The sequence below is a fragment of the Erythrolamprus reginae genome, chromosome 3 (assembly GCF_031021105.1).
Source record: "Erythrolamprus reginae isolate rEryReg1 chromosome 3, rEryReg1.hap1, whole genome shotgun sequence".
NCBI classification, from domain to species: Eukaryota; Metazoa; Chordata; class Lepidosauria; order Squamata; family Dipsadidae; genus Erythrolamprus; species Erythrolamprus reginae.
In genome coordinates, this window is record NC_091952.1 from 54,472,113 (window position 1) to 54,497,432 (window position 25,320).

Consider the following 25,320-nt stretch of genomic DNA (forward strand, 5'->3'; position numbering starts at 1 on the left):
TTCTCTGCTGATTTTCATTGCTTCTTGCATGTTGGAACAGCCATTATGATAGATAAAGCATGAACTACCAGCAACTTGATATACTAGCCAAATACAGATTTGTGGAGGTTACAATAACAAGTCTTTATGTTAATTACTCCACTACAATTCATTAAGTCTCTTCTGCTGTTGCTGTCCTTGTGATAAATTTAATTTCCTATGAGCTCTCTTCAGGTAAAAGCTTGGAGGAATGCTACAATTATCATAAGCATTGTTAGTCTCTTTCTACTATTAGGAAGTTCAAGCAGTCTGGATTTTGTCAGGATGGACCAAGGTCCTATTGCCTTGATTCATTGACTGATTCTGGTTGTCAGTGCCTCTTCAGCAGTCTTGGCGCAAGTCCAAAGGCAGTTAATAAATAACCTCATAAGTTAACTTGGAGTGACTTCTAGAATGACAAATGAAATTTGGGGCACCTCCCTCAAGCCAGCAACCTGAGTAAACAGATAAGCTTTGTAACATGCCCCAAAGGTCAGCAAGCTCCTGCTTGCTTGAACTGACAGGACAGAAGGGTGTAGAAATTCCCTGGTGCAATTCTGTCTGCTTCAAGAACTATTAAATCTAAAGGTAAGAATGTCTTCCAGGTTTTTTTCCCCCTCACTTGCTGGTCTGATGACAGAGTTGATCTGCTTCATGTGCCAAGTTGCAGCCTTTCTCTTTTTTAATAGATTGAGAGAAGAGAAGAGGCAACAAGCATTGCATGGCCTTCAATGAAAGGAAAATGAGCTGGGGCATCCTTAATGACAAGTAATGCTGGATGAGATGAAAAATGTGTGCTACTGTATACATCATTTGGGAAAGCAACAGATAATGTTTCCTTGAATGTACTCCAAATATGAGACCTGTTCCTTGTAGTGTTCATTTGACATTTCCTCCTTGGAGAAAGGCATGGCTGAAATAGAGTAATTTACATTCCTTGTACAAGTAATTTATATGCCATTTTCCTGTGCTCAAAGTGACTTCAAAGCATCTATTCCAAGAGCACTGAAATGCTTGAAACATACAGCTAATTACCATCAGAAATAGATATTCCTTACAGAAGACACAAAGGAGGAATGCTACCTAGCTTAACCAGGAAATCTTTCCACCATTTCATGACATCTGGGTTCAAAATCTTGCTTTTGGTTGAAGGCACATAGAGAAAAGCTCATCTGACATGTTTGGATCTTTTTCTAGGATATGTTCCATTTGAAGAAACAATAAATTAATTTTATCCTAAAAATTTAAATCCTCAAACTTCCATTTTCCTTCGCTCTTTGTATTCCTAGCCAACAACTACTATAAGAAGGACCATGACATTGTTTAGAGAGAGAAAATATGCTGAGTGCATTAGATTTAAGGTATATTTATGTACTGTGAGTTAGTTGAGAAGATGCAAAAAGACCAGGTGTAAATGCTTAACTATTTTTAACACCAATATTGAAATGTAATAACTGGCAGCTACACTGAACTAGTCCAAAGCAATTACAATATTTGAAATATAATTTTATAGAGCTTTGCGTGGAAAACGCTACTCAGTTCCACTAGCTAGATCAGACCAGGAAATGATCTCCATAGGAAAGCTAAAACTACTTTATTGAGATTGATTTTAACAACAGAGTCTTGAAAATCTGATTATGACATATCTCCTCCCCCTTCAGGGAAGAATCTGGCCATGTCACTTATTAATATTATCTCATTTCTCTGGACTTCTTGTCCTCTGAAGCTTCAACTTCATAACAATTCTTGAATATTTCTGCCACGATCATTTCATAAAGATTGTATATATATTCATATATCTTTATCTCTATCTGTCTATCTATTCTATCTGTCTCTATCTATCCTATCTATCTAGAATATATCTCCAGGATTTAAAGTGTACAATTGATAATCTAAGTTATCATTGGAAGCCACTATGGTTCAAGAATTCCTTATTGGGTAATCAAGGTGAGAGTTATGCAATATGAGCCACACGGAACGTATTTCAGATGAGTTCAGGGAGGAAGGAGAAAATAGGTTACACAGGCAAGTGTTTGCTCTGATAACAATGGAGGTAGGCTATATTCCAAGAGTGTTCAATGATATTTTAAGGATTATTTTAATAGAAGTTTAGTTTATTATTGTTAGTTTTCTTGAAACACAATGTGCTAACTATGTGTGCACATGTGTAGGGTGTTTTAGAAATATAGATTGACTTTGAAATCAGTTGTATTATTTCTGGAGCAGAAAGGCATTCAAAACAACCTTGTCCCCCTAAATGCTGTTTGGAATAGAAGAAAGAACTGCCAGGGTGAAAATACATTTTTTTTCTTGTCTATGGAGATTCTCAAACATCCAGGTACTGGTTGTCCCATAGATAGTTTTGCAAGAGGCAACTGGACTTTCTTGTTTTTCTTTGAAGATGTTTCACTTCTCATCTAAGAAGCATCTTCAGCTCTTTTATTTTCTTATTCCTCCCACCTATATCTTCTGGGCTAGCATATAGCCTAAGGTCCATTAAAAATGGAACTCTTTATGGACTATTCTATCAATAACATAAGATAAAAGAACTCATTTCCTCCACATGGTAAATGGCTTTAATTAAAATACCCAATTAGGCAAATGGAATGGATACAATCCTAATCAAATTTAAGTTTTTATTTTTCTTCAAGTGGTTATTGCTGAGGAACAGACATTTTTAATTGCACGTTAAGATAATCGAGGATTTTATTTCTGTCTAATATGATATTATATAATATCAATGTTTTAAAATATCTGCAAGAATTTCAAGAAAAATAATTAGAAGATAAAAGTTAGAATTTTGTTTGGGCTATAGTAATTTAATCATACAAGTGATTGAAATTTTTCTTCCTAATGAAATATTTCACTTCAAGTATTTCTGATTACTGGAGGGAAAATCAAATATGGATGCAGCATGAAAAATATTCTATGCTTTTCTTAGTTTTCTAATTGTTGATAATTGTAATAATAATCAGTAGGTTGTCGATAAGCATGAAAAATCTGATTCCATTAATTTAGGGAAACAAGCCTTCATGAAACTTTTTTGAATAAAAAAAATGTTTCTGTAATGGCGTGCCTAATGCTTTAGGCATGCCATATGTTTTCCTCTCCCCACTTTATTTAATGGAAAACATTTTTTCTTGCAACAAATACATTTCAACCTGAAGACACTATTTCTCTCACAGTCGGCATTTTCTCAATCAACCAGAATAGAGCAGGAAGGGACCTTGGAGATCTTCTAGACCAGTGATGGTGAACCTTTTTTGGTTTGCATGTCCCCCCCCTCCCGCGCATGTGTACAGGTCTTATTGAAGCCTGGTAGATGAAAAAAAAAAACCAGAGATTCAGATGGCAAACCAGAGATTCAGAAAATGCACTTCTGTTTTGCCCATTGTGCTGTTTTTTGCACTCTGGGGCTTCAGGAAGCTTCCCTGAAAAAACAGCACAACCGTAAACTGAAAGTGCATTTCCCCAAACCTCTGTCCATTGGGTGATTTTTTTTTTTTGCTTTCAGGGCTTCAGGAAAGCTTCCCTGAAACATCCAGAGAGTGAAACAGCCTTTCCCAAGACCAAAAATGAGCTGGCCAGTGCACGCATGCACATTGGAGCTGGCGCAGGGCAAAGTCTCGCGTGCCCTCCAATATGTCTCTGCGTGCCACCTTTGGCATATGTGTCACCAGTTTGCCATCACGATTCTAGTTCAACCTCCTGCTCAAGCAGGCGACCCTATATTAGTGATGGCGAACCATTTTTCCTCGGATGCCGAAAGCTATCGTGCATGTGTCCACATCTATAATTCAATGCCCTCACACATATCCCCCCCTGTGCTGCCCTGCCCCCCATGCATACATGTACAGGCCCCCCAGAGACCAAAAGCATCCCATTTTTCAATTTCCAGTGGGCCCGGTAGGCCCGTATTTTGCCTTCCCCAACCTCCAGAGGCTTTCTTGGAGCCTGGGGACATCAAAAACATCCTCCCCCACCCTGGGAGACCCTTCAGAGGCCAAAAACATTCTCCCATAGCCTATGTGCAAGCCAAAAATCATCTGGCACATGCACTCTGGAGCTGAGTTATGGCAACAGTTCGCATGCCACTTGTGGCACACATGCCATAGTTGCACCATCACAACCCTATATCATTTCAGACAAGTGACTCTCCAGTCTCTTTTTAAAACCTTTCAGTGATGAAGCACTCACAACTTCTGAAGGCAAGCTATTTCACCGGTTAATTGTTCACACTGTTAGGAAGTTTCTCTTTAATTCCAGGTTGCTTCTCTCATTGATAAGTTCCCTTCCATTGTTTCTTGTCCTGCTTTCTGGTGGAGACCCTTCATCTTTGTGGCAGCCACTCAAATATTGAAACATTGCTATCATGTTCCCCAACAGTCTTCCTTTTCTCTCCACTAGCCAACCCCAAATCCTGTAACCATTCTTCATATGTTTTAGTCTCCCTACCTTGCACCATATTGTGATAAACATGTTACCTAACTCGCTGTTATGAACAGCAGTGCAATTTTCATGCCACAACAACATCACAAACTTAGAATAAATGTTTTCAGTACTGATGGATTTGCTGTCACCGATGGCTTGTTGACTGGAAGTGTTATTCACAAATGAACAAAGATCAGGGGTGGGTTCCTCCCAGTTTGGACAGTTCACCCAAACTGGTAGTGGCCTCCTGATGATATCACAATGATATCACTGACCCAGATTGGCCGGTGCCAGTCTATGGGCGCGGCCATCTTTTTTTATTTTTTTTTTTATTTTTTTTAAATTGATTTTTCCCCCTCTTCTGAACATGCACACAAGCTGAGTTCTGACACTATGCATGCAGTCGCCTTATTCATTCATTCATTCATTCATTCATTCATTCATTCATTCATTCATCCATCCATCCATCCATCCATCCATCCATTCATTCATTTGATTTTTATGCTGCCCTTCTCCTTAGACTCAGGGTGGCTTACAGCACGTTAGCAATAGCGCTTTTTAACAGGGCCAGCATATTGCCCCCACAATCCGGGTCCTCATTTTACCCACCTCGGAAGGATGGAAGGCTGAGTCAACCTTGAGCCGGTGATGAGATTTGAACCACTGACCTACAGATCTACAGTCAGCTTCAGTGGCCTGCAGTACAGCACCCTACCCGCTGCGCCACCACGGCTCTTTTTTCATATTTTTTTAAAAAAATTGTTACTGCGCATGCGTGTGCACATGGCCATGCGGCGCACTCACGCAGTGCGAGAGAGAGCAAACCGGCAGCGAGGTAAGTTGGAACCCACCTCTGACAAAAAGGAAATAGTGATCAACCACAAAATATTTATGTGACTTGTTCTTGGTCTCCCTTGTCCGGTAAGGATGAACCCTCATTTAAAATTTTTGTTTGACAGAGCATCATGAATTATAGTGACCCAATTCTGACTTGTCTGTTTTGATAGTAATGTAGGCTGTAAGAATAATAACCTTTGGGAACTTAAAGAAAGCAGTACTATTTCCTGCTCTTAACAGGGCATGTTAGGACAGGTGGTTTATAGCCCACAGACAAGTTTTTTTTTCAAAGGCTGGGAAATAGTATTATGAAGCAATGAGTGAACATTAAATGCATGCTTGGGTGGAAGAATGGGATCAAATCTCAGTATGAATCTCTGTTCAAAATATTTTGTAACATTATGCAATACTTTGCTACAACAAAAAAGCAGAATTTTATTCTCAGGAATTCAGCTATATTGCATGTCTCGATTGTGTTAAATAGACAACTTGCCACCCTGAAGCTGTTCTGATTGTGCTGCTAGCTTTTTATGGCCCAATTGCTAAGAACCAATTTAAAATGGAAAACTCACAACATTCTAGACTAAATCTAGAAACAAAGTACAGTATTTAAAACAGAATGAAATTCCCATTAAAACAAAAGGACTGACAAATTGTCCGCATTTATGAGTGTGATGTAACCGACTCACTTTGCCTGCTCTAGCCTACTTTACCAGTCAAAAACAAATAAGTGCAGCAATTGGTAAAAAGGAAGTACCACAGAACTTTTCAAAACAACCTATGGCTGTGATGGCCAACATATGGCGTGCATGCCACAGGTGGCACACGGAGCCATATCTACCGGCATGCGAGCAGTTGGCCTAGATCAGCTCCAGCACGTGTGTGCATGCCCACCAGCTGATGTTTTGCTCGTACAGAGGATTGGAGGGCAATTTTGGCCTCCAGAGTACCTCCAGAGTGAGGGTGGGGAGCATTTTCATCCTCCCCAAGCTCCAAGAAAGCCTCTGGAGCCTGGGGATGAAAAATAACGGGGATACCGGGCCCCCTGGAAGTCGGGAAATGGGGCAATGGGAGGTTGCACACAGTGAAGGGCTGGCAAAATTTTTACTACCACACTGTGGGCGTGGCTTATGCATTTTCTTTCAACATCTTTCAGTGCAAATTGGGTGCTCTGGGGTGGAGCTTCATTTTTGCTACCCCATTGTGCCCCCCCTCATCTGGGCAATAGCCCACCCCTGGTCGCACATGCAAGCGCAGGGGGTGGGGTGAGTGGGGGGCTTTGAATTATGAGTGTGGGCACACACACTACTGTATTTGGCACCCAAGGGAAAAAAGATTCACCATCACTGACTTATAGCTTCATCTAAGAAAATAGCATTTTCTCTCGCTTTCATTTCTCTCTCTGTTTGCGTGCACATGTTTATGTGTGTGTGTACACAACTCTTTGAATAATGTTCATTCACTAGCTTCAGTTCTGATTAGGGGAGGTAGAATAAAAAAAAAATCTGCTAATTGAATTACCTGTGAAATATGAAGTAGAATTTTGTATTTCCGTCTACAGCTTTCCATCTGTAGTGTTAACATCAACTTTTGTCCCAGGCTTGTTTCACTGTGTGCATTCGGAACTTGGATAAAATTTTAGGATTTGACAGAAAAGTGTACCTCAAAATTGAGATCATGTTTTGTGATATATATTTTTTAACACTAAGCAACAAGTTTTGGCTTTTCTGATTCTGAGTACTTAAACACTCTAGCTTTACTGCACCTGAAGAAAATACATCCACATATCTGGACAATAAAGAATATGTATATGAGTGTAATACATTATCTGTGCAAGTATAGAAACACAGAAACATAGAAGTCTGACGGCAGAAAAAGACCTCATGGTGCATCTAGTCTGCCCTTATACTATTTTCTGTATTTTATCTTAGGATGGATCTATGTTTATCCCAGGCATGTTTAAATTCAGTTACTGTGGATTTATCAACCACGTCTGCTGGAAGTTTGTTCCAAGGATCTACTACTCTTTCAGTAAAATAATATTTTCTCATGTTGCTTTTGATCTTCCCCCAACTAAGTTCAGATTGTGTCCCCTTGTTCTTGTGTTCACTTTCCTATTGAAAACACTTCCCTCCTGGACCTTATTTAACCCTTTAACATATTTAAATGTTTCGATCATGTCCCCCCCTTTTCCTTCTGTCCTCCAGACTCTGCAGATTGAGTTCATTAAGTCTTTCCTGATATGTTTTATGCTTAAGACATTCCACCATTCTTGTAGCTTGTCTTTGGACCCGTTCAATTTTCCCCCAGGTTTCTTAACCCTTTACTTGACATGGCCTGTAACCTATCTTTTTTTCTTTAGGTTCCAGTGTCTGTGGCTATGATGTCTCCTCAGATGATCACACCCCAGCAAATGCAACAGATTCTGTCTCCACCCCAGCTTCAAGCCCTGCTGCAGCAGCAACAAGCAATTATGCTGCAACAGGTAAAGCAGCTTACATTTGAACAAACCTTTTATGTGAGAGTCACAAAGGCTGACGTCTATGTCTGAATTTCTCTCCTGCAAGTGCAATGTGTTTCCTGTTTGTAAATTTGCAGGATGGGCTGAAAACTACTGACTTGCCCAAAATTGTTGGATGTAATAGTCGAATAAAAACATGAATCCTTGACAGTAAAGTCCAAGGGCTCTTTTCAGTTTAAAAGAACTTTTTTCTTTGGTCATGGTCATGAACTAAATATATGGATTGCAATCTTTTATATAATTCAAATATTGGAGGTTGATAAAAAAGATAGGATATATATAAGGGAAGATTGAGGATTTTATTTGCAGATGAAGATTTTGCTTGTGAATAGGCGTTGATTGCTTACCTGAACGCCTCTTCTCGTACGGTGAGCGGGTACAGCAGTCACATGGGTTGCTCATGTCCAATCCGGTGGAACTGAGCCTAGTGTTAAAAAAGCTTGCTGGATCCGCCCCTTCCCCAGAATTCGCGAATCCATAGACTAGGCTCAGCTGTGAAGCTCTGTAGTGTTCAACTCTCATTGTTAGAGGAAGAAAGGTTATAGGAAGGTAAAGAAGACACATACAAGGGCGGGAAGTGACTGCTGTACCCGCTCACCGTACGAGAAGAGGCGTTCAGGTAAGCAATCAACGCCTATTCTCCGTACTGAAGGAGCGGGTCCAGCAGTCACATGGGACATACCCAATAGATGGTCCCTAGGGTGGGATTAGATTGCTATCGTGAGAGATAACGGATTGGAGTACCCTTCTGCCGAAGGCAGCGTCCGCTGAAGCGTAAGAGTCAATCTTGTAGTGCCTGATGAAGGAATTTGGCGAGGCCCAAGTGGCTGCTTTGCAGACCTCCTCCAACGGGGCTTGAGTCGCCCAAGCGGCCGAGGTGGCTGCGCTCCTGGTGGAATGCGCTGTAATGTTCTTTGGAACTGAAAGGGAGGCCGACTCGTAGGCCTTAGATATAGTCCCTCTGATCCAACGGCCAATCACTGTTGAAGACACTTTGGTACCCATGACTCTGGGGTGATAGGCTATAAAAAGTGCTTCTGACCTCCGAAAGGGTCCTGTGCGTTGGATATAGATCCTCAGCGCTCTGATGAGATCCAGGGTGTGCCATCTAATTGCCAAGGGATGGACCCGTTGGAGACAGAAGGAAGGTAGGACAATATCCTGTGTTCTGTGGAACATGGAACTGACCTTGGGTAAGAAGGTGGGGTCCAGTCGCAAGACTACCTTGTCCTGATGAAATTGGCAGAGGTCCTGCCTGATTGAGAGGGCAGCCAGCTCCGAAATGCGTCGGGCAGAGGTAATAGCCACCAGGAATGCTACTTTAAAGGATAGGTACCTGAGGGACGCCGATTTTAGGGGTTCGTATGGTGCCTGCGTGAGGGAATGGAGAACCCGTGGCAAATCCCAGGAAGGATACCTGTGGACCTTGGAAGGTCTGAGGTTGGCTATATCCTTGAGGAATTCCTGAACTTCTGGAAAGGAACGGAGAGGCTGTCTGCGGGGCCCCGCTAGGACAGAGGAAATGGCCGCCAGATGACGCCGGAGGGTGCTGGTGGAGAGGCCTTGATGGAATCCCTGCATAAGGAAGGAAATGATCCTGTGTATGGGGATGCACAGGGGAGAGAGGCCTTCCTGTAGACACCACTGGTGAAACTTGGACCACGTATGGTCGTAGATTCGATTGGTCGAACCCCTTCTGGCCTTTAAAATGACCTCCACTGTATCGGGGTCGTGGCCACGCAGTACTAAGTCTCTCCTGATAACAGCCAGGCGGTGAGGTGGAACCACTCCGGGTCTGGATGGAATGAGGCCCCCTGCCGCAGCATATCCCCCGAAACGGGGAGTCGCCAAGGGTCCTGGACGGACAACTGTTGGAGATCCGCGAACCAGGGCCGGCGGGGCCAATGAGGGGCGATTAGGATTACTCGGGCCCTCTCGGTGAGGACCTTGTGAATCACGTCCGGGAGAATTGGAATTGGAGGGAATGCGTAAAGTAGGCCTGGAGGCCATGGGCTCCGGAGGGCATTGATTGCTTCCGCTCCCGGGGATGGAAATCTGGAAAAAAAGCGAGGGAGTTGGGCGTTCGCATTGGTCGCGAAGAGATCCAGAACTGGTAGGCCGAATCTGAGGCTGATTTGATGGAACAGGTCTTGATGGAGATTCCACTCTCCTGGGTCTATCGTTGCTCGAGATAGCCAATCCGCCTGGACGTTGAGGCTCCCCGAGATGTGATCGGCTAGGAGCGACCGAAGATGTTTTTCCGCCCAAAGGCCTAACTTGAGGGCCTCCCTCATGAGGGCCTTGGATCTCGTGCCCCCCTGTCTGCAGATATGGCTTTTTGTGGCAATGTTGTCGGTGAGAATGAGAACGTGCCGGTTGGGAATGCGAGGAGAGAAATGCTTCAGAGCCAGGGATACGGCTCTTAACTCTAGCCAATTGATTGGCTTGGAAGCTTCCTCCGGGGACCACGTGCCCTGGGCTATCATCCCCTGGGCGTGGGCGCCCCATCCCGATAGACTGGCATCTGTGGTGATGACAAATTGATCCGGGCACCTGAACGGGGATCCTTTGTCCATGGCCGGAGACTTCCACCACTTGAAGGATCTGCGAACGATTGGTGGGATGACAATGCGACGACTTGAGTTGCTGTGCCCCGATCTCTGAAAGGGTAATAGGAGCCACTGTAGTTCCCTAGCATGAAGGCGAGCCCAGGGAATGATGCCTATGCATGACACCATCTTCCCCAAAAGGGAAGACAGGGATACTATGGAAACTGAAGGTTGAGATAAAATGCATGAAATTAACTCCCCTATACTGATTTTTCTCTCAGGAGAGAGAAAGACCTGGGAGGATTCTGAATTAATAACGGATCCCAGGTGTAAAATGGATGTGGAAGGTTGGAGATGACTTTTGTCAAAGTTGATGGAAAATCCATGGTCCTGTAGAACTGACATGGTGACAGAAAGGTCTGTTTTCACTTTCTCTAGGGAGTTCCCATGAATCAAAATATCATCAAGGTAACATAAAATGTGGATGGGAGACGCCCGGATATAGGCCGCCAGGGACCCCAAGAGCTTTGTAAAGACCCGAGGGGCCGAGGAAAGGCCAAATGGCATCGCCCTATACTGGAAATGCCTGCCCTGAAAGGAGAAACGTAAAAATTTTCTGTGGCATTTGGCTATAGGAATATGGAGGTAGGCCTCAGTGAGGTCTAAAGAGACCATGAAATCTCCCGGGTGGATGGCGGCCAAAATGGATGATAAGGAGTGCATCTTAAACTTCCTATATTTGATGAATAGGTTCAGCTTCTTTAAATCCAAAATAGCTCTCCAACCTCCGGAGGATTTTGGAACCATAAATAGGATGGAATAAAAACCTAGGCCCTTCTGACCGGCAGGAACCGGTTGAATGGCTCTGATGGACAATAAGTGGGAAATGGCCTCCTCCATACGGTTACAATCTGAGGAGGACCTGGGAGAAGGGCAGGAAATAAAACGTTTCGGGGGGGGAGAAGTAAATTCTAAAAGAAGGCCTGTTTGAACAGTGTCAATGACCCAGGGGTCCTTGGAGGTGAGACGCCAATTAGAGGCGAAATGGGCTAGGCGGCCACCTATGGGAATCGAGGAAAAACTACCATCTAGGTTTTTTTGAAGCCCTGTTAGAGGACGCTCCCCTTTGGAAGCGAAAACCTCTGCCCCTGGAGTTCCTACCTTGGGAACGAAAACGGGGGGAATACTGACCTGGAGATCTCTGATAGGAAGCCGCTTGATCTTGCTGACGCCCTGGGCGACGAAAGGACTGCGTTTTGGTAGCCTTTTTGGTGGTTGGACCCAATACTTTCTTCTTGTCCGTGGTTTCCGTGAGGAGTGGATCCAGAAGATCCCCGAAAAGAAGGTCGCGCTTTAAGGGTCCCAGAGATAACTGCCACTTCTGACGTACTCCTGCTTGCCAAGGGCGAAGCCATAGGAGTCTTCTTGCCGTTGTAGAAGCTGCAATAGACTTAGCAGAAAATCTAGTAGATTGTAAAGTGGCATCAGCCACGTACTGAGCAGCTGCAAAGACCTTGTTGAAGTCTTGTTGACCTCTCAAGTCATCGGGAGGAATATGCTGTTGAAGTTGGCGAAGCCACAGAAGCATGGCTCTGGAGAAAAAGGAAGCCGCTGCAGAACTTTTAATGGCCCAGGAATCTGCGGTGAATCCTCTTTTGAGCATCTGTTCAATCCGCTTGTCCTCTGGGCGGAGGACTTCCTCTGCTTCGCCTGGCACAGCAGCCGCCGAGTGAAGGATCTTGACAGGTTCATCCGGTTTAGGAAAAGATAGGAGCTCCTCATAGGAAGAGGAGAGTTTGTACAACTTTTTGTCCTTGGTTGTGGGATTAAGCCCCGAGGCTGGGAAATCCCACTGCTTAAGTAAGGCATCTTTAAACAATTTAGGCATAGGAATTACCTCGTTATCCTCCTGTTCCTCTGTGAAGTAAGGTAAATTCTCGTCCGGGGGATCAGTGGATGTGGAGGCCTGTTTCTCCTGGGCCGCCAATCCCGTAGAAATTCTAGCTTTGAGGAGGAGAGATTTGAACAATTGAGAGGGAAAAATAGTAATTGGAGAAGGAACCTTTATTTGGGATTCCTCATCATCTGAGAGGCCTTGAAAGGGATCCTCATCCTCCTCCATATCCTCATATTCGTCCTGAGAGGAATCTGATTCATCCTGAATAGGAGCTCTAACCGTTGGGGAAGAACCCAAGGGGCGGGAGGGACGAGGAGGTGGAGGAGGTAAGGGAAGCGCATTGATGGTAGAGAGTTTAGCATCAATGGCCTTGGATAACACAGAAAAAATAGATTGGAATTCAGGAGGTAAATTAGAAATATCAGCAGGAATGGCAGAAGAATCCCTGAAGGCCTGGGAGGATCCTGGCTGGGGGGAATCTTCAATAATATCTGGTTCCTCTGGACCTACTCCCCATAGGTTAGGTTGGGGTCTGTCTAGGTTTGGCTCATCCAGAGATAACACAGTGACCCCAGAAGAAGGCAGATTAGAAGCCTCTGGGGGGTCATGACTACTGAGTACTTGGGCCTGTACTTTCAAACGCTTTGCTGATTTGTCATGGATTTTTTGTAGGGCTAGGTCCCTTCTCTTCTCAGCCCTGGTGACTTTGGTCGAGGGGCGGGCCCCTGAAGAAGAGGAGGTCGAGGCCTGGGGGATACTGGTAATCTCATCGCCTGTAGGCCTGGCCTCTCTGGGACCTTGATTGGTGCCTCTCTTGGGAAAAGTAGCCATAGTCTGACAATTAACAGAAGACAAGGCTGAGCCAAATAACTGAATAATTAGGGAGAAGAATTTCAAAGACTTCCCAAGAGGAATGGATCCTGCTCCTAGGCCTCGGAGCTGCTGAGACTTGAGGGCAATCTGGGCAAACCCAGAGTTCGTGTCCCCAAATACAGCGTGGCCAGCCTCCCTAAACTTTAATTAAAGTAACCAAGGCACTCTGGTTGGAGGCTTAGCCGGTGGAGAATTAAGCCTGAGCGTCCCAAAGCCCACTCCGGGATCCAAGCGGTGGACTGAGGCCTAAGCGGCTGGCAGAAGGCCAACACGAGAGGCCTAAATTTAAAAAGCGCGCGAAGGCCTTCGCGCCGAAAAATCGCTCCGTAATAGAAAACTTAAAGGGGAAGCGATCGACTAAGTCCAGGAGACTAGAAACAAGCGTCTCACTCCGCAGGAGGTATTTCTTAAGCCCTTTAACAATAATACAATAATAAATCAATGAAGCAATACTTGCACCAAGACCTCCAGGCCAAAGGATTAAAGGAATCCACAAGCGGCAGCGGGGATCGTAAACGGCAAAACAGCCGGGGGAAAACGAAACCGCAACTTCTCCCAAAGGAAAAAAGCCGAGCCACAAACGGCTGGCGCTATTAGTGCAAGTAAACAAATAAGGATAAACAATTCTTACTACTTTTGAAGGAAAGATCGAAGGGAAGGTGTTAGAATGTTGAACGAGCTATCACAATACAACCGCAGGATATGCGAACTGAGCGAATTCTGGGGAAGGGGCGGATCCAGCAAGCTTTTTTAACACTAGGCTCAGCTCCACCGGATTGGACATGAGCAACCCATGTGACTGCTGGACCCGCTCCTTCAGTACGGAGAATTTGATTTTTGTTTTATTTACCGAGATATATTATAGTGGACAGATTGGGATTCCAGTGGCCCAATTTTCTTTTGATTTACTTTGTTTTTCTCTTAATTGTGATCTGGAATTGCTCTAGTTATGCATAAATTGGAAAGTCTAACTTTGTTAAATGTCGGAAGTTAAAAATATTGTAAAATGGTTTCGAAGTTATACTATAGTTGGATAAAATGTGGCTCCATAGTGGGAGGAACTATCATCCAGAATGGGTCACCCTCATCCAATCAGCTGAGGACTGAGTCTGTTAATTTTGAATTTGGAGTTCTGTCTTGCCTGGTATCTCCAATTACAACTCAGTCCTCAGACTGGACAGATGTGGTTTGGTCATCTCCATTCCTGCAGTGTTTTTCTGAATCAGCGTTCTATAGAACATCGTGAGTTGTCATTCTCCCGGCTCTTCAATTCAAATCATTGCAAGAGCCAGATGGATTGTGGCAAAGAGCATCAGTTCTCGCTGCCCCAGCAGTTGCCCGTGCTGCAGGAGGCATTGAGACTTGTATAAAACATTGTCTTTGTTCTGCCTCAGAACCAGAGGTTCCCTCCAATCCGCTCCAGCACATGTAAGGGGCTTAGACTCTGTCCTTCTTGGACAACACAGCATTGGCCTGAGGAGCTTCCGCGCTCCCCTCTCCCTCGGACAATTATTTAACATCAAGTGGGAGAGTTCCAGCGCTGCAGCAAACTGATTGGGACAGTTTTTCAACAGGTAACAGCTCAGCACGGTCTCAGGACTATCTCAACTGGTGACCTGGCCACTTCTAGGGTCTGCTCCCCGTTTTCACCATTTTTTTCTCTCCTTCTCTGCCAGTCTGTAACTAATCACTTGATGGAGTCTTGAGCTCCTGTGATATGGGCGGTTTCTGCATGTGCCCTGCCAATTATCAGCTGTGTTCCCCTAAACAGCTAATGATCAGCAAGCGTCTGCTCAGCTAAATTAATAATAATAATAATAATAATAATAATAATAATAATAATAATGGACAAAAAGAGTCAAAAGGAGGTCGAGCTGTCGGAGGATGTGGGCTTCACTTCAGAAGATACACCTAATGGATTCTGTCATCCAGCAACTGTTGGACATTGGAGCCATCCAACAGTGCCTCACCATCAAATCGATTTCATTTTGTTCTTGTTCCCCAGACCTGGGGGAGATGGAGGGTGATTCTGGACCTAAAGCATTTGAACCATTATATAAAAGATTGGCGGTTCAAAACGCAATCCCTTCGATCCATCCTTGAGGGAGTGCGCAGGGGGGGGACTACCTACCTTCCATAGATCTCACTGAAGCCTACCTGCAGATTCCCATCAATCTCCTTTACCAGAAATACCTCCAGTTCTGCTATGCGGGCAGGCACTACCAGTGCACAACCCTCCTCTTTGGCCTGTCCTCCACTCCTTATGTCTTCATGAAAGGACTCACGGTGGTGGTGGCCCACCTAAGATCCATGCCTGTGCATGTCCAGTATTATCTCAATGACATCCTGATTCAGGCCTCTTCCAGACAACTGGCCTTAATTCGTATCCAGATAACCTTGGACACTGAGACATCATGGGTTCTCGATAAACACGGATAAGAGCCATCTAGATCTCTCTACCACCAACCTCCACTTGGGAGCTGTCATTGACTCTGTTGAAGGCAGAGTCTACTTGTCTCACAACAAGCAAGATAGTATCAGAGACCTCTCTGCCCTTTCTAACACCAGCATAGATTCCCAATTTCTCTACTGTCTTCTCTTTTGGGGAAGATGAGCTCGACAATTTCCATCATGCCCTGAGTTTGTTTACATTCCAGGGCTCCTCAATGGCTTCTTTTACCAGAAAGCAGGCTGCAGCACCTCTATGGCCAAGATCCTGGTCCCTCTGAAAGTTCGCAGGTCCCTCACCAGGTGGTGCTTGACAGTGATATTGTAGGGCTGCCTCTTCTGAGAATCCGCCCGCCTAGTCGTTACCACCAATGTCAGCCTTATAAAATCGATACCTTCATGTAGCTGACACATTGTTTGCCTGCAGGGTGTTGCAGAGGATCCTTGAAGATGGGGTAAGGTGAGGGACCCAGCTTGATCCCTCCCAAGGACAAATTGCTTGGGTATATCCCATCCTGGATGATGGTTCCACCCATTATGGAGAAGGGGTGTTGGTCTTACCTGATACGCTTCTTCTCGTAGGGTAGAACTATCATCCAGTCCCACCCAACATCCGCTGGGCATGAACAGTGTTCTACTTGCCATGGCTACGGCCTCTTGAATTTCCAATGCCTCCGCTCATGAACAGTGTTTCCCCCTGCTGGTTCTGCAATTTCCTGAGAATCCTGGAGACATCACGTCAAGTCTGTGTTTATTGGCTTCATCGTAACTAGGGATACCAGACAAGGCAGAAGTTCAGAATTCAAATTCAAAATTAACAGACTCAGACCTCAGCTGATTAGATGAGTAGATGAGGTCGCCCCATCCTGGATGATAGTTCCATCCTACAATAAGAGGCATGTCAGGTAAGAACAACGCCCCTTTTCCCCCCATAAGAAAATTATTGGGTTCTACCCTAATCCTGGCAAATACAGTTCCCTTCCCATAGCAGGTTCCTTAGCACAAATTTTAGTGCTAGTGGACAGTTATAAAAAGTTCTTTGTTTCTTGTCCTCCTGCATTGATGAAATTTTAAGAGAGAGTAATTGGAGGAAAACTGAAAATGAGAAGCATAATCCTTGACTTATAGCAGTTCATTTAGTGAATGTTCAAAGTTACAATGGCCCTGAAAAAAGTGACTTACGGTCATTTTTCACACTTATGACTGTTGCAGCATCCCCATGGTCATGTGATCTAAATTCAAATGCAATTGGCACATATTTATGACGGTTGCAGTGTCCCAGGGTCATGTGATCACCTTTTGCAAACTTCTCATAAGAAAAGTCAATGGGGAAGCTAGATTTCCTGAACAACTGTGTTGCTAACTTAGCAACTGCAGGGATTCACTTAGCAACTATGGCAAAAAAGGTTGTAAAGTGGGACAAAACTCACTTAACCATTGTTTTGCGTAGCAACAGAAATTTGGGGCTCAATTGTGACTGTAAGTCGAAGACTACGTGTACATCTTTCAGTTAAAGATTTGTACTAAACAAATTAAGATTAAATGAATGCCCTACTTAACAACATATATTTTGCATTGAAACTTCATTCCACACATTGTATTTTGAAGTTGTTTTTTTTTAAACATAATTTTCATTTTGGTTTTGGTGACCAAGCATATACTCTACGCTGCAACTTTTCAAGTTCTGGCTTCTGAATTGCAGCAGCATGTTTATCATAGAAGCTTATGGCTCTAAAATATGCCTAATCCTATAAAGCTTTATATTAAAGCAAACAGTTCCCTTAGGAAATATTTTCATCAACCACCATGTAGACTTGGGAATCGGGTGACCATTTTTTAAGAAAGTATATGTAAGTGAAAATAATTATTAAAATGAGGGAAGAGATTTAAAAATCCCCAAGAAAACACAACTGTTTGGACAAACATTTACACCAGGGAAGGGAGAGCAAACATAAAAACCACAGCATCCTCCACACCCTTCCTCCTGCCTTAAGTACCTGTTTATTTCAAACATGCTGATAAGGAGTCAAGGTTAGCCCCAAGGGAAGAACAAAAGGTAAACACTAACCTGGGTGGGGTCCTTCCCTCTCAGAGCCTTTTTGGAGCCAGATAGAGAAACACGTCTGACTGCAAATTAAACAGCCTGGACCGGAATAGCTGGCATTCTCTGTGAGAAGAAAACCAAACATCACACCTCTCACCTCTTGACCCAATGTTCTCAGAATCCCATATAGAGACCTGGTTTTGATTGGCTTTTGGGTAAACAAGGGAGGCTTTCCAAACCTGTTCAGCAAAGTTAAAGAGAAAGGTTTCTGCTGTCAGTACTGTCAAACACAAGCTGATAAGGACTCTCCCAGAATCCCCAGGGACATTCCTCAAAGTCAGCTTTCCCCTGCTTCAACCGCCCCCCCCGCCCCCAGTTGAGAAAATCTGTGCTGGTCTCTTCTCCCCCCCCTCCCCCCGAAAAGAAATTACATCTGTAAATCATGTATTTTAATATAATGAAACTAAAACTGGAAGGCCTAAGAAAAGCTTAGAGTAATGCCATTTACCGTACACTGAGCAAAATTGCACTGAAGAGGTGAAATCCTTCATTGTGATAAATATGATTGATTGATTGATTGATTGATTGATTGATTGATTGATTGATTGATTGGACTTTTATGCCAAATGTTTTATTAACATTTTGTGGACAAAACAATTAAGGAACTAAAACTGAAGTAATTTATAATTTTATATTCTGAATCTAGTAATAGTCACTAGTTAAAAGTTATTTTAATTTTTATTTGTAAGGGGTTGTTTTTTAAAAAAAAAGATTAAAAATACATTCTTTAGTTTTTATTGAGGTAAGATAGGTCTGAAAATAAGCAATATTAACCTAGAAATGGCTCTCTGTCCAAAATATTAAACCAAGTTAAGTACAAAATCACATTGCCAGTATTTCTCAACTTTAGCAACTTTAAGTTGTGTGCATTTTAACTCCCAGAATTCCCCTGCTAGCATACCTAATGACATGGAATAGTTTATATAATTAGTTTCATTCATTACTTATTAAGTTTGCTAAACAATAATAGGTATACATTTTTACTATGGTCCACTCAAGCTCATTATTTGAGTGCTTGTAAAAACAGATTCATCCATTGGTTTATCTATATAGATTAGGTCATATTCCAAAGCTTCTCTTAATTGAAGTTCATAAATTGCACATAACTTTCCAAAAACATTTATTTAGAACCAAGTTTACTAGTTATGGATTAGGAAAAGCCATAGCTTGCGAACCAGCCAGATGTGAAAATAAATATTCCTAATGTCTTCAGGCACCTGGGTTTCCAGAGACAAAGCCTTGAACACCATATTTTATAAAAATGTTATAAAAATAATTGCAGGAACACCTATAGGCAAGAATAAAATGGTAGGACGAGATATATATATAGATATATAGACTATATTAGATAGGAGAGAGAGAGAAGAGAGGGAGGGAGGGAGGGAGGGAGAGAGTGAGAGAGAGAGAGAGAGAGAGAGAGAGATGTGTTTGTTTTCTAAGGCAGATGCTCTTTCCTAAAGAGGATGGGAGTAGAACATGGAACCTTTTTACCCCTAAACCCTTTCGATATAATTTTTAATTCTCGTCCCCAATGATAGCCAAAGCTTGTTCATATTCACATGTATTCATGCTTTCTACCCTTCATCTCATCTTAAACTTTAAGCTCCTTTAAAGAAGCCTGTTTCTTTTCCAATAAAGCATTGCCTATAGTATAAATTATTCTTCGTGGTCTCCTCTGCATGAAGCCCCTTCATCTGCCTGAATCATAAGGCTTCTACAGCTGTTCTGTACCTGAACTGATCTGGCAAGTTGCAATGCAAGAGTAAACCATGCAAAAAAGTGCTTTCAGCATTAACTTCTAAGCTATGTAGCAGGTCTCCCACCAGCAAAACTCTTACCTTGCCTCAGTTTTTTGGCTGCTTCTGCCACCTTGCTGAAGTCACCATGACATCCTACCAACATCTCAATGTGAGCTTTAATGAGCAGATTTTTTTTCTTTCAAGCATATAGAGTAAGACAAGAACAAAAGGCGAAGCAGTTGGAAAAAGCATTGGTTGACTCTAGATGTCACAGTCCTAAGGACACTTGCAAGACGCAACAAAAATGGTTTTCCTTTTTTAGGATTAAGAGATCCCAGTGGCTGTGCACCCTGAGATACTAAACCAAAGCTCAAAGAAACAAAATATTTGAGAACCCCTCATTTTTGCTGCTTGTTTTACTACAGCTGCTATGCTATGCTTTTAGTTTGTTATTTTCATATAGGTCAGTCTGCTGAATGCATTTATTCCTATTGTATTCTTGGGTTTATTGTGTATTAATCTCAAATAAGATTGACCTTTTAAATTAGAGGTTTACAACTTTTGTAGAACTGTAACTTAAAGGCAAGTATAAATGTTTTAATAAGCAAAATAAATAACATTTGCTCTGATGTGAATATAAACATTATTTAGGCAAGAATGATTTTTCTTCTGTGACTTCATCCTGTTAAAACAGTATTTGTTCACAATAGTGCCAGATAAGCCCTGGGAACTAATTATATCCAACAAGCCTTGTTTGGGTCAAATGCCCCTCCAAACGTTTCTGTGAAAATGTTATCATTTTAATTAATCAAAAAGGGAAAATTAAATAAATGACTCATTGAATAAGTTAAAACAAATATACTTTCTGCCTTGGGCACTCCATTTTTTTCCTTCTGCTTTTTCTAATTTGGTATGCAGCAGTTGGAATGCCATGTGCCACATGCGATAGTTTCTCCAAAGTTCAATATCTCTGAAATATGGCATAATGCAGTTCCATGTCTATTTATTTCTGGTTAAAAAAAAAGACATAAAAATCCACAGGATTCCATATCTTCGCCTCCTCTCTTCCCTCTTCAATCTGTTTCTCTTGTCCCAAATAATGATTGGCAAGAGAAGGTTACAGCCTAAACCTCATGTAATTCAATAAAATGTTAGTGAGTCATATTCCTTCAGTTCTGGGAATGCTTCTTTTGATTGACTCTTCTAGACTGTTGACATGTATTCTCTACACCCTCTAGAAAAATATTGCAGTTGGCTATCTGCTTTCATTTCAAGTTCTGTATTTTTGGGGGAATAATTTCCACGTCCTCTTTCTCAAAAAAAGAATATTCGTGAGAAGATCAGGTTTCATGAAGTTATCAATATTTTGGTCTCTGGATCTATATGAGAATAGAAATGTTAGTGACCTCTTTTCAATAACGATAGTGACTTTCAGCAATTATATGCTAAAAGCAAAAAGAAGTAAAAATATTTGTTTGACTGACTGTTATGATCCTATAGGTCAGCGGTGTCAACCTCGATTTCATTGAGGACAGAATCAAGGTTGTATTTGACCTTGGGGGGCCAGGGTGGGGGTAACCAGCTTGATGTCACTCGTGTTGGTGTCTGTGGTTCTCCAAGCACTCTGCCAGTGAAAATGGACTCCTGATCTCCGTTTTCAGCTAAGACAGTCTCCTGCAACCCTCTGCCAGCGAAAACGGAGCTCAGGAGACATCCCAAGCTCCATTTTCACTGGCAGAGACATCATGGGATGGTCCTTCTCTATTTCCAGGGTGGCTCCGCAGACCAGATCTAAGGACCCCATGGGCTGGATCTATCCTGCAGGCCTTGAGTTTGACACCCCTGATAGCACCATCATATCTGTTATGGTGTGTTTGCATCTTATTAGATAGTTGCAAAGGATTAAAGTACTGCAACACCAACTTTATCATCATTTTTTTCTATTTTTCTCTTATCTTTTCTTCAGCTTCAGGAATACTACAAGAAGCAGCAGGAACAGCTTCACCTACAGCTTCTGACTCAGCAACAAGCTGGAAAGCAGCAAGCCAAAGAGGTGAGGTTTTCTTTGAGTTTAGGAAGACACTATACTTTGTAAAAAAAAAAAAAAACTGCAGAAAAGAAAAAAATAATTGAGGGGAAAACATACCTGCTAAAAAAATTGCATTGCCCTGCATGCAAAATAACAGATGTGCTTCTTGTCCATCTGAGAAAATAAGCTGGACTATCTTTAGTTATTCAGTATAGATTTAATTTCAAAAAAATTATCAAGGTACTGCCTCTGTTATAACCTATGTTTTGCAATAAGCAGGTTTAACTGTGACTAATTCACTGTTTAGGTAAATGTTTTGCAGGGATTCTCATTTTAGATATTTATCTGCCTTGAGTACATGCTTTTTGCTGTAGAATTCTAAAATAAAAGACACTTGTACCACTTCTGCTATTGGTACTTTTGCCAGAAGCATCATCATAATGTAGAGTGTTGTGAAAGAATTTCTGGCAGATGTGAGGTTACTGAGAAACATAAATTGAGACTCTATGATAATATGGAAAATCTATTATATTCATCTTATTAGTACAAGGAAAACATAAAGGGTTACCTCTTAGACTCGAAAAGAATAACTTTTCAGAATTCCTATATTCATTTTATATTATTATTATTTATGATTAACTTAAAAATAGGTATTTTTATGTTAGTTCCAAGGTCAAAAGGTGACATACAGAACAAAATCTCCTTCAATTTTCCTCTCAGCGTGGTTAAGCGAGGTTGGAAGAAAACGTCTGGCCCAAACTCAACCCATGAGTTTATGTGGCCTTGAACCCAGATTTTCAACATCCTTTGCAATACTGTAATCATTACACTATGTTGACTGACATAAAGTTAAAAGGATGTATGTTGTAAGTAATTTTAGTACATCTCACAAACTTTCTGTACTGCACTACTTCTTAGTCTATGATTGGGGGGGGGGGTCTATTGATGGTAGAGTTTGCTTCAAATGATCCCTAATATGAGTACCAAAATGGTCAAAATCCCAATCACATTGTTGTATTGTCTGAAAGTTTGTTGACCTACTCTGAAACTCTGTGAAATTTGATTTTGGCCAGCTATATTTATTTAAAGATATAATATCCTATAAAATCACATCACATCACAGGGCATCTATGTCGTGATATCTGCAAATGCATGCTTAACCTTCAGTTTCTGTGGCTTCTTGGATGAGAAGTGAAACATCTTCAAAGTCCAGCTGCCTCTTGAAAAAACTCCTTTGGGATAACTTTAGAAATGTTGCTTTCTTTGAATTAAAGGGGAAAAAATGTTGGCAGGTATAACTTCAGCCCTGTCATCATATACTGTGCCTAGGGTTACCTTGTGCTTTGTACGGATGCATTTGAAATGCTAAGATAGATTCAAGAAATCTTGCAATCCTAATTTCTTCTGTAACTCCAGAAAGCTTGAGAGTGAGAATTTTCAGAAAGAATCTTGTCCCTGACAGTTGTCCCAGTATACCACCTGATACACCATGGTTAATCTAGGAGGGGAGCAGCACAGGAGGATTGGCCAGCAAGTAACCTGGGCATCAAATTAATGAAGTGCTCCTGTCAGTCCACAGTGTCACGCTGAAACTTCTCTTGATGTGCTCATAAATCAAAGTGACGGAGCCTGTTACCCCAGTAACTGCACCCACTCAGCTGCATCTAATGTAAACAGAGCAGACAAAATGTTTTAAGAAATTCAAACTCCATCACCAGGGAAAAGATCAGGGATCAAAGAACATAGAGTTGGTGCAACAAGAAGTGAAGGTAAAAATCTGAGCTTTAATCCTAAATAAACGCTTTCTATAGATACCTGCAAGTATTAGAGGAAGAAAGGATTGTAAACAGTATGATCAGTACACCAGTAATTGCTAGTGACTGGCAGAATAATCTTCAATAATTATTTTCTTGTGTTTAAGATTTTTATCAGTGTGCAGATAAGCTTCTTGCTTCATTGGTTCTATTAAAAGTACATGGAGGATGATCTCCAAAAGTGAAAATGCTCACAAATTCTGACAACAGAAAATATGGGTAAATGTTTCTAAGGCAATGCCAGATTAGCTCTTTAGATCTAGTGATCAGGGAAAAATCTTGGAGTAATGTGGGTTAATAAAAATAATACAGAAGAACAAATGACGTGCTACCTAATGGGCTGCATTTTTTGTACCCAACACACTGCTGGGCTTAGTAAAATTACCAATATTTCAAATTTCTAATAAATTTCCCACAACTCCCCAGGACAAAGTACAGTAGTTTAAATTATGCGATTTACTTTGCCTGGCATTCAGTTTTTAATTAAAGGATTTAACATGCGGACTGTTTTTTTAAAAAAAATTGGTGCATTGTGGGTTAGGTTGGCTGTACAACTTTTGGGAAGTAGAGATAATTTGGGTTCAATAAAATTAGTTATTCCCAAAAAAAATCATTCTCCACAAGTAATCCTATATTCTACCTATATGCTCATGACAATTTCCTTTAGAAGGAAACTCACATTTAGAATACTATAAAAAATAAAAAAATAAAAAAATTAAAGATACTTCCAAATGAAGCTTTTATTGTGCAACCACCTGCTTCACCCATGAAGCTTCATTTCAACGGAAGGAATCCAAGCATCACAATTATCTATTTATTACCTCCCCATAGTTCTCCATTGCTTTTATTTTTATTAATATATAATATATAAAATCCCATATGTAATCCTTGTAGGAGGATAAACCAAGATAACTTGGCCTCTTGACTGGTGAGTTCTGGAAGCTATTCTTCTATTGTTCTGGAAACTTCTGAAAAGGAAGTTTCTTCTCAAACATAAAGAAAGTATATAAGAAAAGCATTTAAAAAAACAAACAAACATTAAACATTAGTCATTCATAAGCACTTTTTCATTTCCCCTAAGTTAATTCAAGGCCTAAAAAGCAAGGTAAAGCTACTACTTGACTTACACTGGTTCATTTAGTGACTAAATGAAATGGTTTACTTAGTGACAACAGCACTGAAAAAAAATGACATATAACTGTTTTCCACATTTATGACTGTTGCAAAATCCCCGTGGTCACATGATCAACATTCGAATGCTTGGCAACTGACGCATATTTGGCCCAGTGTCATGTAAACACCTTTTGCAAACTTCTGACAAGCAAAGTCAACGGGGGAGCCAGACTCACTTAAATAACCATGTCACAAACTTAACAACCGCAGTGTGATTCACTTAACAACTGTAGCAAGCAAGGTTGTAAAATGAGGCAAAACTCATTTAACAAATGTCTCACTTGGCTACAGGAATTCTGGGCTGAATTGTGGTCTTAAGCTGAGGACTACTTGCACTTATAACGTGGTTATCAAATTAATAGGCTTGGATTTCACTGAATTTGTAGTGGGAGGAAAGTTTATAACTGTGAGCAATCACCAAGAACGTCAGTCTTTGTAATAATCCTGTTTCTTGAACTTGAACTACGCATTCTATAAACACAAGATCATCTTTGGCTGATGCCAGGATGTATTCCCATAAAAAAATGATACTCAATAAATCTTGTAAGTGTTCGGGGGGGGGGGGGGGAGAAACATAGAGAAGTGACGGGCAAATGTTCTTGACCCGCTCATACTGTTGTTCTACTTGTGTTGATTGGGAAGGCCTGCAGAGCGGCTGGAATTCTATTCAGCTTATGTACTTCCAATTTTCTCTGCATTTGAGAACTAAAGCAAATTGAGGGCAGTGCTGTCAGAAAGGAGAGGGCTGGAGTTCCCTCTTTTTCCCCCCTCTCCAGGCCACTTAGTACAGCTGTTTCACCCACAAAAATGGCTTAATGTGAATGCCTAACCTTTTCTTGGTGTGCAATAGTAGTTAAGATATTCGCCTAGAAACCAGGAGACCGTGA

The 25,320-nt window shown here is 41.9% G+C and overlaps 1 protein-coding gene across 6 annotated transcripts in view; it reads left to right on the forward strand.

The window, feature by feature from the left end:
• The window catches only part of FOXP4 (forkhead box P4), a 215,572-nt gene that overhangs the window by 124,510 nt on the left and 65,742 nt on the right, over positions 1-25,320 (forward strand). For all 6 annotated transcript variants that reach the window (XM_070745335.1, XM_070745334.1, XM_070745339.1 and 3 more), the window contains exons 4-5: positions 7,649-7,771; positions 21,384-21,470. In XM_070745335.1, coding sequence (XP_070601436.1) covers positions 7,649-7,771; positions 21,384-21,470 — 210 coding nt within the window. The remainder of the gene's footprint in view (positions 1-7,648; positions 7,772-21,383; positions 21,471-25,320) is intronic.